Genomic DNA, 15,228 nt, shown 5'->3' with positions numbered 1-15,228 from the left:
GCCGGCTCTCCCTCGCCTCAGCGCCGCCTTTCCTTTCCCGGCGCCCAGCCCCGGAGAAGCGCCTTGGGCTTCCCCTCGGGGCGGGGGGGGACGGCCCCCCCGGCGAGGCGGCGAGCGGGAGCCGGGCTGCGGTGCCCCCCCGCGGCGGCCGGGCCGGGCCCGTCCCCTCCCACCGCGGCCCCGCTCGTGGAGCCAAGTTCAAACCGTGAGCGGCGGCGGAGCGGGACGTGGCGGGGGCCGGCCGGGCCCCCTTCTCCGGGAGCCGGCGCGGGGCTGCGGGGCTCCATGGTGAGTGCGCCGGGGCCGCTGCCCCGTCCCCCCGTCCCCTTCGCCGCTCCGCGAGCGGGGCAGCCCCGCTGCCTGCCCACGCCTCCGCGGACAGCGCTCGCCCCGCAGCCCCACGCTGCCGGGGGCCAGGGCTTGGAGCGGCCGGGAGGGGGCTCGGAGCAGCCGGGAAGGGGCTCGGACCTCTCGGGACAGGGCTGGTCCGTCTGGGAAGGGGCTCTCACTGGCTGGGATGCAGCTCGGATCCATTAGGCTGGGGCTTGGACCCGGCGGGGAGGAAGGTCTGGTCGGAGTGGGGACTGCTCCAGGCACGACGGGGCCCAAACCCGGGGGGAAGGGGCTGCTCTGGCCGGGATGGGGCTCCGACCCGGCCGGGAGGGGGCTGGCCTAGCTGGGAGGGCCTGGTCCAGCTGGGACGGGGCGTGGAGCCAGTGGAGAGGGCTGGTCCGGCAGGGATGGCGTTGGGCTGGTGGGATGGGGCTTGGACCCAGCTGGGCTGAATGTTGCTTGTCCCCAAAGTGGAGAATGGATGGTCTGATCCTGCCCAGGGGCTCTGGCAGGTGCTGGGGCTCTCCGCAGAGGAGGGTGCAGGGGACAGGGTGCCCCTGGCCTGAGCAGGTCCATGTGGCTAGAGGGACCTGGCGACTCTGGTGGGCTTCCTAGGCAGGCAGCAGGTTTTGCACCTCACTTGGGTGGCTGAGGCTAGCACAGGTGCCACCAGGGACTGCTCTATCAATAATAGCGATTTCCCTTATCTCCTTGTATTTGTTGGAGGATTAGAGCCGGGGAAGAGATTAGCTTCCCCTGCCAAGCGGAGCGGGCTTCAGCGGTGCCCCGTGCTGCACCCGTGCTCACCTGCCTTGCTCTTCGCCGCCGGCCCCTCCTGCGGGAAGGGCTGCGTCTCCCCCCCAGGGCGTAGTTAGCCGATGTGACCGGCCCTGCATGGTCTGCGCTGGTGCAGGGATGAGAGCATGGAGGGGGGAAGGAATAATCCCAAATCGCCACCTGAACTCCTCGTCCCTCCCGCACACCCCTCCGTTGCCCTCGCTGCTCTGTCGTGCGGGTTGCGGGAAGCGCGGGCGGCACCCTCGGAGCTCCCGTCCCAGCTGCTCCCTGTGCTCTCTTAACCGCGGGCTGCGCTTCCTCCCATGGTAAAGACTGAGATTTCGGTGCCAGGCCTGGCTGCCTGGAAATGCTGTAAGCGGTGTGCTTTCTCCTGGAATTTGGTCCCAATTGTTTAATAAGCCACTTCAGGGAAGTCGTTCCCGACTTACTGGTTTGAGTGAAATTGCATGGCCTCGTCTTCCCGGCGGCGGAGGCTTCCTGAGAGCAACCCTTAGACTTTGAACAGGGTATCCTCATGGAAGCAATGTTCTCGTTTTGCGTCTCGGAGGGTTATGCCTGCGGCTCTGAGCTGAATCACCTCTGGGGCAAGACCTCTCCCCTCTGCAGCGACTGCAGAGAGCAAAGCCAGCAGCGTGGCGAGGTTCTTCCCCTGCCCTTCGTGGCCCCTCGGACGGGGCCCAGCCCTGGCCAACAGGAATGCGCGTCTTTCTTAAGAAAGCTGCAGACCCCAGTGGGATTTGTACCAGTTGCATGTGGATTTGCTAATCTGCTCCGTGACGATTTCCCTGCTTGTGGGTTTGCAGACTCGCAGCGAGTTGGGTTTTGCCCTGGGCTAAGCTCTCGTCACTGCTGCTGAGCTCTGGGAGCTGGAGGGCAGGGGTGGGTTTCCCGACCCTTCTGGAGCCAGGATTAGCCCTTCATCGGGTGGGGAGCAGGGAATGGACGCAGGTTTTGAAAGCAAACCCTCTAGGCTTCCAGCGAAGGGCTGGAGGGTCGCGTGGGCTGAACGTATTGCATCTGGCTGCGTCTCGGTTGTGCTGTTTTGGGTAAAGGCTGAGCCCGGGAGCCAGATGTGGCTGGAATGGCAGCGAGCCCGCTGGGGCTGGGGGCCGTGCCGTGGGGCAGACGGATGCTGGCACCAGGTGCAGAGAGCACCAAGATGCAGAAGAGAAGGGGAAAAACAAAGCTCCAACATGGAGCTGAAATCATCCGCCTTGCTGGAAGTCACCTGCTTGGCGCGGGGCCTGCCGGGGGGAGCCGGGAGCTCGGCAGCCGCCGGCCCCCTTCCTGCTCGCGCACGCTTGGCTGCAGCGCAGGGCTTGCGTTTTCGAGAGGAGCCGAGCTGCCTTCTGCCTGCTCAGACCTGAAACCCAGGGCAGGGAGGGGGAAGAGGCAGGGCTTGGGCTCTTGGAGGAAACAGGAGATGATAGAAACGCTCCCGTGCCAGGATGGGCCCCAGCGCTGTGCCATCTCCTAGCGCTGCAGGTGTGTCGGCAGCCGGCGCGGAGGGAGGGGAGGTGGAGAGCTGTCAAGCTCTTGCTGGCAGAGGCAGGGCTTCCCATCCTCGCTCCGCTGCTGTGGGACTGCTCAAATATCCCTCGTCTCGGTCATCTGAGGTTCTGCTGGCTTTTGGTCAAAGCACCTGGACTCGTCTTTGTCCCTCGGAGGGTCCCACCGCCCCCTCGCAGCGCTGCCAGACTCCTCGCCAGAGCTGCCGCGCTCCGCTGCGAGCTCGGATGTCGGCGCTCGGGTTTCCCCGCTCTGTCGGGGCTGGCGTGGGTCTGCCGGGAAGCCTTGGAGCGCCGAGGGCTGCGGAGGCCTCCGGGATGCGCTGGCGAAAGCAGGTGGCTCTGCAGGCCCTCTCCTCCGGCTTCTCCCATCATCTGCGGCTTGCTGGTGGGGATGAGGCAGCTCCGGCCTCCTGCTCCCCTCCGTGGCACAGGGCACATCCCCGTTAGCTGCCCTTGGTTTTTGGTGGTCGAGTGCCTGGCTTTGGATTGCAATAGCTGGGGAGCAGGCAAAGGCAGGGACCTGGTGGGGCAGATGGGCAGGCAGCTGGGGGGCAGATCCTGCAAATGCACGCGGGTCCCCTGCCGCATCTCTGTGCCAAGTCCTGGGCTGCTGTGAGCAGCGCTGCCTGGGCTGGCCTGGAACTGGAGCAACTTGCCCAAGGGCTTTGCTCCAAGAGGAGATGGCCCTGCTGGGCAGGACATCTTCGAGGAGAGGATGCGGTTGCTCTCCCTCCTGCATGTGCCGTGTCTGGAAGGGCCGAGGCAGCGGGAGGTGGGGGCAGGTCTGGTTTAGGCTTGCGCCAAGGGGTTCCTGGCAGAGCCTGGAGCCCTGCCTTCGCTCCTGGCGTCTCCTGTGATGCTGAGCCCTTCCCTGCCCAGATTCTCCCCAGGGCGCTCTCCTGCGCTGTTCTGCTCCTCCTGGTCGCCGCCGTGCTGAGCAGAGGCAAGAGGTGCAGCATCGCCAAAATCCTGCGGCAGTACCGCGCCGTCATCTTCCACGAGATCCAGAACCTGGTGAGCAGAGGGATGCTGAATGCCGGGGGAGAGTGGGACGGGTCGAATGCCTCTCCGTGCAAAGCCGCCTTCGCCTGGGGGCTGCGGGGCTGTTCGCAGGGAAGGTGATGCCTGCAAGGCTTAATATGGGGTTGTGTCCCTGGCCGGCGTCGTGGGGCAGCTGTGGGCAGAGCGCTGCCTGCGCTGAAATGGGGGGTTCTTGCCCTGCGCGGGAGGCACCAGCGCTTCGGGGTGCCTGACCTGCTCTTTGCTTTATTTCTGCAGAAAAACCTGAGCGGATCGGCAGACAGGAACAGCCGAGCCGGGCCAGCCTGCCGTTCGGACAAGGTGAGCGCCGGCCCCAGGCTGAGCAGAGGGCTGGGAGACCCGCGGCTGGCAGGGTTGTGCGGGCTGAGCCCCAGCAAGCTCATGACAAAGTGATCGGCCATCAAACTCCCTCCTCCCTGCCCGGGGCTGCTTTCTTCCCTCTCTTCCAGGACCAGAAGATCCTGCTGTCCATCTACAACATCAGCATGTCCCTGCGGGACGTGGCGGCCGGCACGCTGCGTGGCCCCGAGGAGGTGGCGGTGTGGAAGGTGGCCAGGAACACGGAGGTCGTGCTTAGGGACTGCAGGAAAATCTGCAAGGTGGGAGCCCCTGCCCCTTCCCAGGCGCCCCAGTGGCTCCCGGTTTCCCAGCCGGGCTGCGGGCAGAGCCTGCCCTGTTGCACGCGCTCTCCTGGCTGCCGCTTGGGAGCCTTCAGGCTCTTCTCCCCGCGGCGTCGCGGTGGGGGTGAAGGTCTGCGCCGGCTTTATGGCGGGGGGGTGGCGAAGGCACACCCCGGTGAGCTTTACACCGCCCGGCCCTGGCCCTGGGGAGCGAAGTCCGGCGGTGCCAGCGCGGGACGGGCTGGTGGGTTCTTACCGGTTTGTCGCCTGCCCTTGGGCCGCGATGCCGCAGCCGGTGGGGATGTGGAGCCTCCCTGGGTGTCCGAGCACAGCCGGGTGGGCTCCCCCCGGATGCTCTCTGGGAAGAGCAGAGAAAGGTGCCAGAGCAAGAAACCGGGTCTCTCCCCAGGAGGCCGGTCTGCAAACGGGCTTGTGCTGCATTCCCGGGACTCTGCCGGGGAAACCCCGGCCAGAAGCGTCGCCCATGGGTGGCAGCAGCAAATAACCCATTAACGGGCAGGGGAGGCCCCGGGGCGGCAAAGTGCCACCTGCCAGGCTGCCGCCGGCTCTGGCCACGCTCAGGCCGTTTGGGAGGACGCTTGTCCCTCCCCGCCATCGCCGAAGAAACGGACTTGGGTTTAACCCTTCCTGGAGGTCTCCTAGCCTGGGATGGGGATGCCTCCGGTCTGCAGAGTCACCCGGAGCCTGGCTTTGGGACAAGGCCTGGCCTCGGGGTGTCTGGGGCCACCGCAGGCTTGGGGGGGGCTGGTTGGCTCTGCTGCAGACCCGAGCTGTCCGCGGAGCACGTCCTCGCTGCAGCCGCGGGTTTGCAGGGCAGCGATGTCCCGGGCATGTCCTCGCCCGCGACTCGGTGCCAGCTCGGTGGCTTTTGTCCCCACCGCTAACGCCTGCACCGTGGGGGGGGTTGTTCCCGCTTCCTTGGCGTGCCCCCAGCAGAGCCTGCCGCCAGCCCCGGCGCAGCCCCGGCGCGGAGGGCCCGGCCGCCGCAGGAAGCAGCTGAAGGAGATCGCGCGGAAGGCGGAGAGGCTGTCGACGTGCTGGGAGAAGCTCTACGCGCTCCGCTCCCCCGGCCGGGACTCCTAGGTCCTGCCTCCGCGGCGGCACGGCGGCGCCCGTCACCTCGCCCTCCCTGGCAGGTAGCAGCTCTCGGAGGGACCTTCCGCTCGTGCAGGGCCCCCGTCGGCTTTCGCTGCGAGTCGGAGAGCCATGCTGCTCTGGTTTTGTGGCTGCAGGTGTCTTGTTCCCAAATCTGGGGCAAATTCAACTCCGCAGTCAGCTGAGTCGATATCGGCGGGTGCCAGAGTTGAATTCGTCCTTTCGTTTCAAGTGATGCCCTGGGAACCGGCCCTGGCGCAGGTGCTGGATGCCGGCAGGCTCCTTCCCTGTAGGATGGCTGCACAAGCTGGCTGGAAAACCAGAAACTGGGGGAAGAGGAGGGGGTAGTGCTGGAAAAAGGAAGAGACATTAATTTCCGTGATGCTCCTGTCCCTGGCTATGCATCGCCCGCCACTTTCTTGGGGACAACGGTCGCTTTTCTGAGCATGAGGAAGAGGATTTGGGTCACGGGCCTGAGATTCCTGTTGGAACTGGACTGCTGAATATCTGCAAGTCTCTGATGGTGGCCAGGGTGTGTGCACGGACAAATGTCCTTCTTGCATGACCGTGGCCCTGAGATGCGCGGAGCAGCGTAACCCCAGAGGTCGGGGGTGACCTGGATGCAGGACTGTGGGCACTGGGGAAGCAAACAGGAGCCGCTGGCCACTGAGGGCAAATAAGCAGCAAAAAGGGGGGAATAGTGGCCAAACCTCTGTGTGCCCACAAGGGCTTGAACCTGGTGGAGATGGGCAGCATCTCCCGGCCAGCGTGTGAGTGCGGCGGGACCCGGCTCCTCCGAGGCATGGGCACCCTGGCACCCCGAGGCGCTGCAGTGGCTTGGTGAGCGGAGGAGCCCTCCATCCTTGCGTGCGCCCCTGCTGCCCTCGGGTGGGCGATAGCCCCCGAGAAGAAAATAAAACCTCTCCTTCCCCTGGAGGCCTCTGCCTGCTTCATCTTGCAGGTGCCCAGGATGGTGGGACGGTGCATTGCCACCAGCTGGCACCCCAGGGGACGTGGTCACACGGTGATGGTGGGGGGACCCCTCATCCAGGGCTCTGGGCTGCTGTGCTCGGAGGATCCCGCTGTCCCCCTCCGAGTGCCACCTCCCCTGTGTGGCTGCTCTCTGTCTCTCGGCACCCAGGGGCGAGCTCCGGCCAGCATGGGACCTCTTGGGGCCACCGCTGTCCCCGCTGCCCCCCATGCAGCAGTGCCCGGATCGTGCTTTGGGCATGGCGATGCAAACCGGGGAGGTGCCATCCTGCGTGTCGGGGGCTTGTGCTGTGCGCGGGGGCAGAGGCCCGGGCTCCCCTCTGGCGCTTGGGCCGCTTCCTTTGCAGCCCTGCCTCAGTTTCCCCAGCCCCGTTGCAGCGAGCGGGGCTGGGCGGCTGCAGGGACGGGGACGGCGGCGGCGGAGGACACGAGGTGGCAGCAGTGGGCCGTGCGTGGCGGACGGCTGGCCACGGCGCGTGTCCCCCCCCCCCGGCCGCGGCTCCCAAATCCCGCAGCCGCGCGCCCCCGTGGGGTGCTGCCCCCCCCCCCTTGCACCGGCGCTGGGGCGGGGAGCGCTGCGGGTTTGGGAGGGGTGTGGGGGTGGGTTTCCCCACGGCCGCGAGCAGTGGGATGTGGTGGGGCGAGAAGAGGGAAGGGGCCCCCCCGGATTTAGCGGGGTGCAGGCTGGGGACCCCCCCTTTAGTGGGGTGCACGCTGGGCCCCCTGGTTTGGGGGTGCACCCTGGGCCCCCTGCTTGGGCTGGGTCCTACCAGGGTGCCAGGTTTAGGGGGGTCAGGCTGGCTGGCCCTGGGGGGGGGGGAGCACCCCCTGCCGTGCCCCCCCCCCGGTTGCCTGACATGGGGCCCCCGGACCTTCCTCCCAGCCCGTCCTCCTCCTCCTCGGGGGCTCCTTGGGGGCTGCAGGGCTCGAGCCCCCCCTGCCACCGCCGAGCGCGGCCGGGGCCCTTGTTTCGCTGACGCCCCCGCGGGGGGGCTCCGCGGTGCGACCCTCGGCTGGGCTTGCGTTTTTCTTTCCCTTTTGTTGGGCTTTTTTTCCTTTCTTGTTTTCCCCCCCCCCTTTTCCCTAAACAAAAGATCAAATGCAGACGGCGGTTTTAATCGCCTTGAATAGAGGGAAGAGAGGCAGCGGTGGGGGGGGGGGACCCAGCAACCACCCCCACGTAGAACCGTGCCCTCCCGCGGGGGTCCCCAAATAGCCCCGACATCCCCTGCGGGGACAGCAGTGCTGGGGGGGGGGGGCGCCGGCCGCGGGGCTCCGGCGCTTTTCCCATGTGCCGGGACGCCTGGGCCCCGGCGCTGCCCAGGTGACTCCCGGCAGCTCCTGCGGCAAGGCTGGAGCAAAGTTCCCCCCACACACCCCGAGCTGCCGGCACATTCCCGGATAAACCGGAGCGCTGCCGGGGCTGGCCGTGCTCCTTGCTCTGCCGTAGCAGCCGGGGAGGGAGAACGCTGCTGCTGCTGCCGGCCCGGAAACGGGCGGGCGCCCGGCATCGCCTCCGGCCTGCCACGGACCCCCCCAGCCCGGGGGCTCTCCCGGCTGCTCCCCCCCTGCTCCACGGCTCCGGCTGGCTCCTCCCGGAGCGGCGCAGGGCGCGCGGGCGTTTCTGGGTGCTCGCGGCAAGCCTGGCGGCGGGGGGAGACGAGCCCGGCGCAGCGGCAGGAATGAGTGCATGGAAAGGAAGGAAAGAGCGAAGGAAGGGGCTAAAGGGAGGGAGGGGAAAAGCGAGGTCGGAGCGACGGTGGAATCGCAGCAAAACAGCCGGAAAAAGGAAACGGGCCTGAAAAGTCAAATAAAAATAGCAGCGAGGCAAAACCCAAGTGTGCGGCACATGGGAGTGAGCGCATTTCCTTCGAGGGCAGCGCTGTGCCGTGCCGCGCCGTGCTCTGCCGGCTGCTCCGGGGGGGCTGCCCGCCGCGCAGCTGCCTCCTCCGGCCCCGCATGTGGTGCCAGCCGCTTGGCATCCCGTCGGCGCCTTGCTCCGGGCCCGGGTGGGCTTGCACAAGGCCTGGCCGCTCGCTGCAGGAGCCGGAGCGTGCGTGCAATGCTTGCACAGGCCTCGGTGTGTGCCCTGTGCTTGCACACGCGTGCGCGGGAATGGCAGTGTGCATGTGCAGCGCCATGCGTGTGCGCGGGAACGGCCGTGTCTGAACGCACGTCGGCCCCGTGCGGCCGCACGCCGTGGTGAGCGGAGCGCCGCTCCGTGCCCCGCCGCGAGCCATGATCCCGCACGCGGCGCTGCGTGTGCTGCAGGTGTGCGTGCCGGGGCCGCCAGCGCCGGTAATGCGCTTCCCAGCTGCGTCCGACTGCCTTAAAAACAGCCCGAGCTTCCTCCCCTCGCCGCTCGTTTTGCAATTCCTGCTGCCGGCGGGGCCCCGGGGGGCGGCGGCGGGCGCCGACTCTCACTCCGGGCGCGGGATGGAGCCGGTGGCCGCGTGGGGACAGGATTGCGCCGAGGTTTCGCCGCCTTCCCCACGGGGTGGATGGGGTTCGGGGGGGCTCAGCCCCACACCGAGACGGCAACAGGCTCTTCGGGGCCAGTGGGCGATGCCAGTGCAAAGCCGGGAAAAGGGATGGATGCTCCTCACCCGGTCCGGACCCCTGGGCTGAATTCGGAGGCGTCCGTGGGGGGGCCAGGCCGGGAGAGGCTTGCTGCCGTTTTCCCCCCCGAGCCGATGCCGGACCGACCTTTCGCCGCCACCCCTCCTGCCCAAACGGAGCCGGCTCGGGGGGGGGGGGAGCGCGGCCGGAGCCCTGGGGGGGGGCCCTGGCACGCAAAGCCCGCGTCCGACGGCGAGGGAAGAGCGTTTTGTTCTCTCCCCTCTCCCCGCAGCCTCGTAAAGCTGTTGAAAGCGCAGATTTACGGCGTGATAAACGCTAGGGGCTCTGGTTAATATTTTGCTGCTCCATCCTTTGGAGAGCGGCGGGTTTGCAGGAGGGGGGGGAGGCGGCGCGGGCGGCGCGGCGATGCCCAGCTCCGGCTGGAGGGCGGCTGGGGCGGGGGGGGAGGCCGTGGCCCAGGTGCATCCCAAAATCGCCGTGCCGTGGGGTGCCTGCTGCCGCGCTCCTCCGGTGGCTCCGGGACCCCCGTGTCCGGGGGGCTGCCGTGCCAGAGGGGTATCAGGCCGCGGTCCCTTCGGCCCCGGCTCATCCCCCGGAGCCGCGTCTTCGGGGTGATGCCAAAAAGCAGCTGCTGGCCGGGATGCTCCCACGGGGCAACGTGTGCCGAGAGGCAAGGCCGGTGGAGCAGGGAGCATCCCATGGCCGCGGTCCCCCCGCGCGCCCTCCTCCCTCCCGGGTTGGGAAGCGAGCGGCAGCGGGATGCCAGGCTCAGCGGGAACGCCAGCTCCGGCGGCCCTTGCCGCCCGGCAGGAGCCCGCCGCCCCCGTCTCCTCCTGGCCGCCCCGGAGCCGGTGCCGACGGCGATGCCGATGCGCGCGAGGCCGCGGAGCAGCGGGCCGGGTGGCGCGCGGCGGCTCGGCGGAGGCGTTTGGGGCCGCCATGGCCCTGCAGCCGCCTCCGCCGGGGCCCATTGTTCTGCCGCGCCGGGCGGCCGGGCCGGATTCCTTTGTCAGGGCTGAACGCTATTTTATTCCGACAATTAGCCGAGCACGCCCGGGCTCCCGAGCCTGGTTGTGATTACTGCAGGGCGAAGGCGCCAGCCTCGCGCTCGGTGCCGCCGAAGGGATCCGCTTCCCCCGCGCCCCGGCGCGGTCCCGCTCCCGCGTCGCCGCTTCCCGGCCGCGTGCGGAGCCTTTGCTCGGCCCTCGCGGGAGCCCGCCAGCCACTCCGACGTTGTTTCTGCGCTTCGGTGGGGGGGGGCAGCGCCGGGCTCCCGATCGCCCGCGTCTCCGGTGGGATGCAGCCTGGCACGCGCGCGCGGCTTGCAGTGTGCAGGGGCCGCTCGGTCGGGGTGCTGCGGGATGCGGGATGCGGGATGCCGCCCGCCTCCCCGCGGCTCCGTCCCGCGCTGGGGCAGCGGCCTCGTTGCCGTTGGCTGAGGGGAGGAACCTGCCTTTGCGCCGTGCGCACCGCGCCGGGGAATCCCAGCGGAGAGCGGATTATCCCAGGCAGAGCCGGTTATCAAACCGGGGTCACAGGGGAGCCGGAGCTGGAGCAGGGTGTTTCTCCCTGGGGACGGATGCTCCCTGTGGCTGAGGCCGGGGCAGAGGAAGGGAAAATCCAGAGGCGCGGGGGGACGGGATGCAGGTGGTCCGGTGCAACGCCGACCGCTGCCATCCCCGACCCAGCTCTTGCTGGCAACGTCCCCGCGTCGGCGTGGTTAAACCCGCTCCTTCAGGGCCAGGTGGGCTTCCTCCGCGGGGTTATCCGGCTCCGAGGTCTCGGCCGGATCCGGGATCTTAAAGTACAGCGCGTCGTCGAAGCAGAGCTCCTGGGGCGGCTGGGCCAGGCCGGGCAGCCGGAGCAGCGTGCCGGTGAGGAACCCGCCGAGCAGGGAGCCGCCGACGGCTACGGCCAGCCCGGCCGCCTGGAAGAGCGCCTGCTCCGAGGCGCTCCGTCCCGGCATCGCCTCCGGCCAGGACGCTGCCAGGCTGGCGTTGCCCCCGGGCGGCCCGCGGGCCGGGAAGACCTGGTAGAAGCGATGCCCGTAGGTCTCCTCGGAGGCCACCAGGATGGCCACCACGCCGGCCGCCGCGCCGATGAGGCCGGGCAGCCCGTGAAGGTTGTGGATGCCGCACTGGTCCAGGAGCCCGAGCCTCCTCGCCAAGAAGGGCGCCAGGAATTTGAACCCCAGGACGCAGGCCAGCGAGGAGAGGCTGCCCAGGGCCAAGGCGGCGGCCGGCGTGATCATCATGTCGGCCAGCGCCCCGATGGCCACCCCTCCGGCGAGGCTGGCGTTCTGCAGGTGGCCCAGGCTGAGCTTGCCGCGGCTCTCCAGCGGGCCGGAGGCCAGGAAGGTGGTCAGGACGCTGGCGCTGAGGGCGAGGATGGTGTGCAGCACTGCCCGGTGCTGGGCATCTCCCGGCTGGCAAAGGGCAGCCACGAAGCTGGGCCAGAAAACCCAGAGGGAGAGCATCCCCGCGAGGGACAGGAGGTCCGACTGGTAAGTTGGGTTTTCCTTGGGATGCCCCAGCTGCTTTCCCGGCCGGAACAGAGCCTTGGACATGCCGAGGCCGAAGTAGCAAGAGAAGACGTGGATGGTGATGGTTCCTCCCACGTCGAGGACCTTCAGCCAGGTTATGATGGCCCACTCGCTCGCGAGGTAGACGGGGATTTCGCAGAAGGCGGCGAGGAGGAGCTGGAAGGGGCTGGTCCTCCCCAGGACGGCGCCGACGGAGATGAGCACCGTCACGGCGGCAAACTCCGCCGTGAGGACGTTGCGGAGGCCCAGGTGGACCTTGCCGCGGTGGAAGTGGTAGAGCAAGCCCTGCAGGGCCAGGGCCCACTGCGTGGAGAAGTTGAGCAGCAGGAAATTGTAGGCGAGGGCGCCGAGCCCGTAGCGCGGCATGAACGCCAGCAAGAGGCCCAGGGCCACCGCCAGCATCACCTGGACGTCCTGGAAGAAGGGGAAGACGCCGTAGAGCTGGTTGGCGCCGGGGTCGGCGTCCGCCGCCTGGGAGGCGGCGTCCGTGTGCTCGTCGTAGGAGACGAAGAGGGCGAAGAAGAGCAGCAGGGCGCCCTGGAAGAGCCCCAGGGAGGCGGGCAAGTGGCAGCGGAGGCTGCCGGCCGCCGCCGGGGCCATCGCCGGGGCCTCCGCGGGAGAGAGGAGACGGCGAGCGGGGCTGGCCGCGCGCCCTCCACCTCCGGCGGGACGGGACGGGACGGGACGGGATGGGACGGGACGGGACAGGATGGACGGGACGGGACGCAGCCCGGGCGGATGCCAGGAGCGTGCGCGAGGGTGAGTTCTGCCGCCCTCTCGCATTTTATTGCCACGGTTAATTTTTAACCGCGGATATAAGTCAATGTTCAGAAGACAGGACTCCCCCACCCCTCCTTGAAACGCAACGCTCGTAAACGAGCCGCGCTCGCTCGCTCGGCAGCCATAAAAAGCGCACGCGAGGGTTTTTGGATTTTTAAAGAAATGAAAGAAAAATCTCCCGCGCGGGGAGGGGGGGCAGAGGGCGGCGAAGCGACGAGCCGAGCAGGGCGCGCGGGGCCGCGACGCTCCGCCGCGACGGCCCTCCTGCCCGGCCGGAGGCGACGGCCCTTCTGCTCGGCCCGGCCTTGGCGAAGGCCCGGAAAGCGCCGAAATCGGGCGGCAAAGATGGTTTTCTCACAGGTTTGCGTTGGCCCGAAGGGCTGGAAATTCATTAACAATTAGCGCGCGAGAAAAACAAAGCCCAGAGCAGCCAAGCAGCTACCCCGAAGTTTCTGGGTTGCTGTTTAATGTGACATTTTGCCAGCGAATGTCTGGAAAAAAAATATGAGAACCACAAGAACAAAAGGCAGAAGGGTTGGTAAATATTTGTTCCAGAGAGGAGATATTTTTGTGCTGTCCCTGATCTCAACACCCCTGCCGCGGGCGCTGGCTCCGCGCCGCTCTTCGTCATTGTTACTGGAGGATGAGGCAGGCGAGGGCGCAAAATGGGAAACAATTGTGGAATAATCCGCGAGCGGCGCCGTTGCCAAAGCCTCCCCGGCCCTTTGCAACGCCGAGACGCTGGAAATGAGGGCAACGCGCGGGAGGAGGAGGCGGTGGCGGTGCCCCGCGGCCAGGGCCCCGCGTCCTGCAGAGGGGTCGCCTGGTCTCCCTCCACCTCTGCCGGTGCCGGTGGGGTCGGCAGGGCTGGAGGGACTCGGTGGGGTGATGCTCCGGGGTGCCTTGTCCCGGCTCCGGCGGGCTGGAGCCGGCGGGTGGGCGCCTCGCTCCGGGGCGGCGCACGGAGCGGTGCATCCCGCCGCCCGCGCGCCTGCTGATTTTCCACCTGCGGATCTCGTGCCGGCTGAATTTGAGGGTTTGGGATGTTCATCCGGGCTCCGGTGGAGGAGATGACTTTTGGTGCTTGGCCACCCCGAACGTGGCCACGGCACAGGTTTGCCTCCGCAGGCAGGAATAAGGCGGCCCCCTGCTCTGGGATAAGCAGTGCCGGCACAAGGACCGGCCCCGGATCCGCCGTGCCGGTGCACAGCGAGGGGCAGCCGCTAGCGAGCTCATCGGAGCAGCCGTTCGTTACCCCCTGGCTGCTCCCAAAAGCCTCACTTCTTCCCCCAAAAAACCCAGACCCATGCAAAAAAAGCAGCGAGGCCTCAGTGCTTCCCCAGGCCACGGAGCTCAGCGGTGGGGAAACCTCGCTGGGAGCCGATTAAAAAATAACCTTTATGGCACCCATAAAAAAAGGTCGAAGTTTCCAGAGGTCGCCGGGAAGGCTGAAGTCGCCCGGCCCTGGGGAGCTGTTTCGGCAGGATCCACGCGGAGCCTGCTCCGGGGGTTCCCGCTGAGGGCTGCCTGCAAAGGAAAGCCGAATTAACGGAGGGTCATATAAGGCAACAGGATCCACAGATCCGAGCCAATACGTGCTGGCAGCAGCCAGTCCGTGGCACTGTGAGAAAACACTCCTGCAAATTTAACAAATCCCTGTGGTCTCCCAAGTCATGTACAAGAAATTACTAATGAAGGGATCTAGTCATATCTGGATTTCCAGACGTTGGTCATGCTCCCGCCACAGCTTGAAGGCCATATAAGTCCATGGATGTGAATCCCGGGCGGCGGCGAGCGGTGGGATTGTTCCAACCGGCCCGGCCGACCAGCCGTGTCACCGAGCTGCCGGCCCCGCGCCGGCGAGCGGGATGCTTCGGGACCCGCCGCCGGGTCTCGGGGACCCTTCGAGCCTCGGGGACCCTTTGCACCTCGGGGACCCTTCGCGCCTCCGGCTTTGCCAGCCATCAGCATCCCACCCGGGGACCCTTCTCCGGCGGCACCCGAATGTGCCGGGGTGCTACCCGCCGATGCCGGTGGCAGTGCCCGGCTGCATTAAATCCCCATGCATAAAAACGTATAGGTTTTGCATTCCGTGCCCCTTTCGGATGCCGCGTCGGGGCTGGCACGAGGCGTCTAAAAGCACCGCGCACGGCTCTGCGCCGAGCCGCGGGAACGCCGCCGGAGCCCGGGCCGGGGGCCAGGCCGCTCCGAAGGGCTCGCGCGCCGGCTCGGCCCTGCCCCGGCGCGGAGCGGAGCGGCACGGCGCGGCGCGGCGCGGACGTCACGGGCGCATCACGCGGGCCCGGCGGCCCTGGGCATCTTGCGAGCACATGGTGCGAGCCGCCGCGCGCAGGGCCCGGGACCGCACACACATGCGCTCCCCAACGGCCCCGCGCGCACACACACGCCGAAAAAAAAAGGGGGGGGGAAAAAAAGGAAGCAATTTAAGCTTTGAATCTTTCTCTTTAAAATGTTCTCATGGCTTCATTAGAATTTGCAGCCACAGAGGCTTTGAAGACCCTGGTAGAAGGAGTGAAACATCTGGAAAAATTAGGATTAATGAAAACATAATTCCCAAGACTAAAGGGAAGATTAATCCTGCGTTGCCACTTGTGTGTTCCCCAGCTTTTCCCCAGCTCCTAACGCTGAACTTATTAAACCGCCCTGAGCCGCGTTTTTCCTTTTTCTCTCTCCCTCCGCTACGGAGCCGAATGGAAGCGGCCGATGCCGAAGGCGACGGCATCCGCGGGGGCCGGGTGCCGGCTGCTCGCTGGGGAGGAAGGCTGGAACCGGAGGCCGGTTTTATCCCCCCCCCGATGAGACGGCTGCAGGCACATACATATATATATATATATGGGGGGGTTATTTAAAACCAGAAGCGGCTGTGGGTTGCGCTCGGTTAGGTGTCGTTTCGCCC

At 67.3% G+C, this 15,228-nt stretch overlaps 1 protein-coding gene and 1 pseudogene across 1 annotated transcript; one reads left to right on the top strand and one right to left on the bottom strand.

Moving 5' to 3' along the window:
- The first annotated feature begins 222 nt into the window (after positions 1-222).
- C18H20orf204 (chromosome 18 C20orf204 homolog) lies at positions 223-6,343 on the top strand. Its single transcript, XM_067307677.1, has 5 exons — positions 223-288; positions 3,522-3,656; positions 3,921-3,983; positions 4,133-4,282; positions 5,261-6,343. Exons 1-5 carry the CDS (start codon positions 286-288, stop codon positions 5,405-5,407), a joined length of 498 nt encoding a protein of 165 aa, XP_067163778.1. The 5' UTR covers positions 223-285; the 3' UTR covers positions 5,408-6,343.
- Positions 6,344-10,297: 3,954 nt separating this feature from the next.
- LOC136993642 (ammonium transporter Rh type B pseudogene) lies at positions 10,298-12,131 on the bottom strand (annotated as a pseudogene).
- Positions 12,132-15,228: the final 3,097 nt, after the last annotated feature.

Source organism: Apteryx mantelli, chromosome 18 (assembly GCF_036417845.1).
Source record: "Apteryx mantelli isolate bAptMan1 chromosome 18, bAptMan1.hap1, whole genome shotgun sequence".
NCBI lineage: Eukaryota > Metazoa > Chordata > Aves > Apterygiformes > Apterygidae > Apteryx > Apteryx mantelli.
This window is presented reverse-complemented; position numbering and strand designations above follow the sequence as displayed.

Bases quoted from the DNA above. Each gene is read 5' to 3' on its own strand.
- C18H20orf204 (XM_067307677.1), top strand. The intron at 3,984-4,132 runs GTGAGCGCCGGC...CCTCTCTTCCAG, and splicing joins CAGCCTGCCGTTCGGACAAG to GACCAGAAGATCCTGCTGTC. The intron at 4,283-5,260 runs GTGGGAGCCCCT...TGCCCCCAGCAG, and splicing joins ACTGCAGGAAAATCTGCAAG to AGCCTGCCGCCAGCCCCGGC.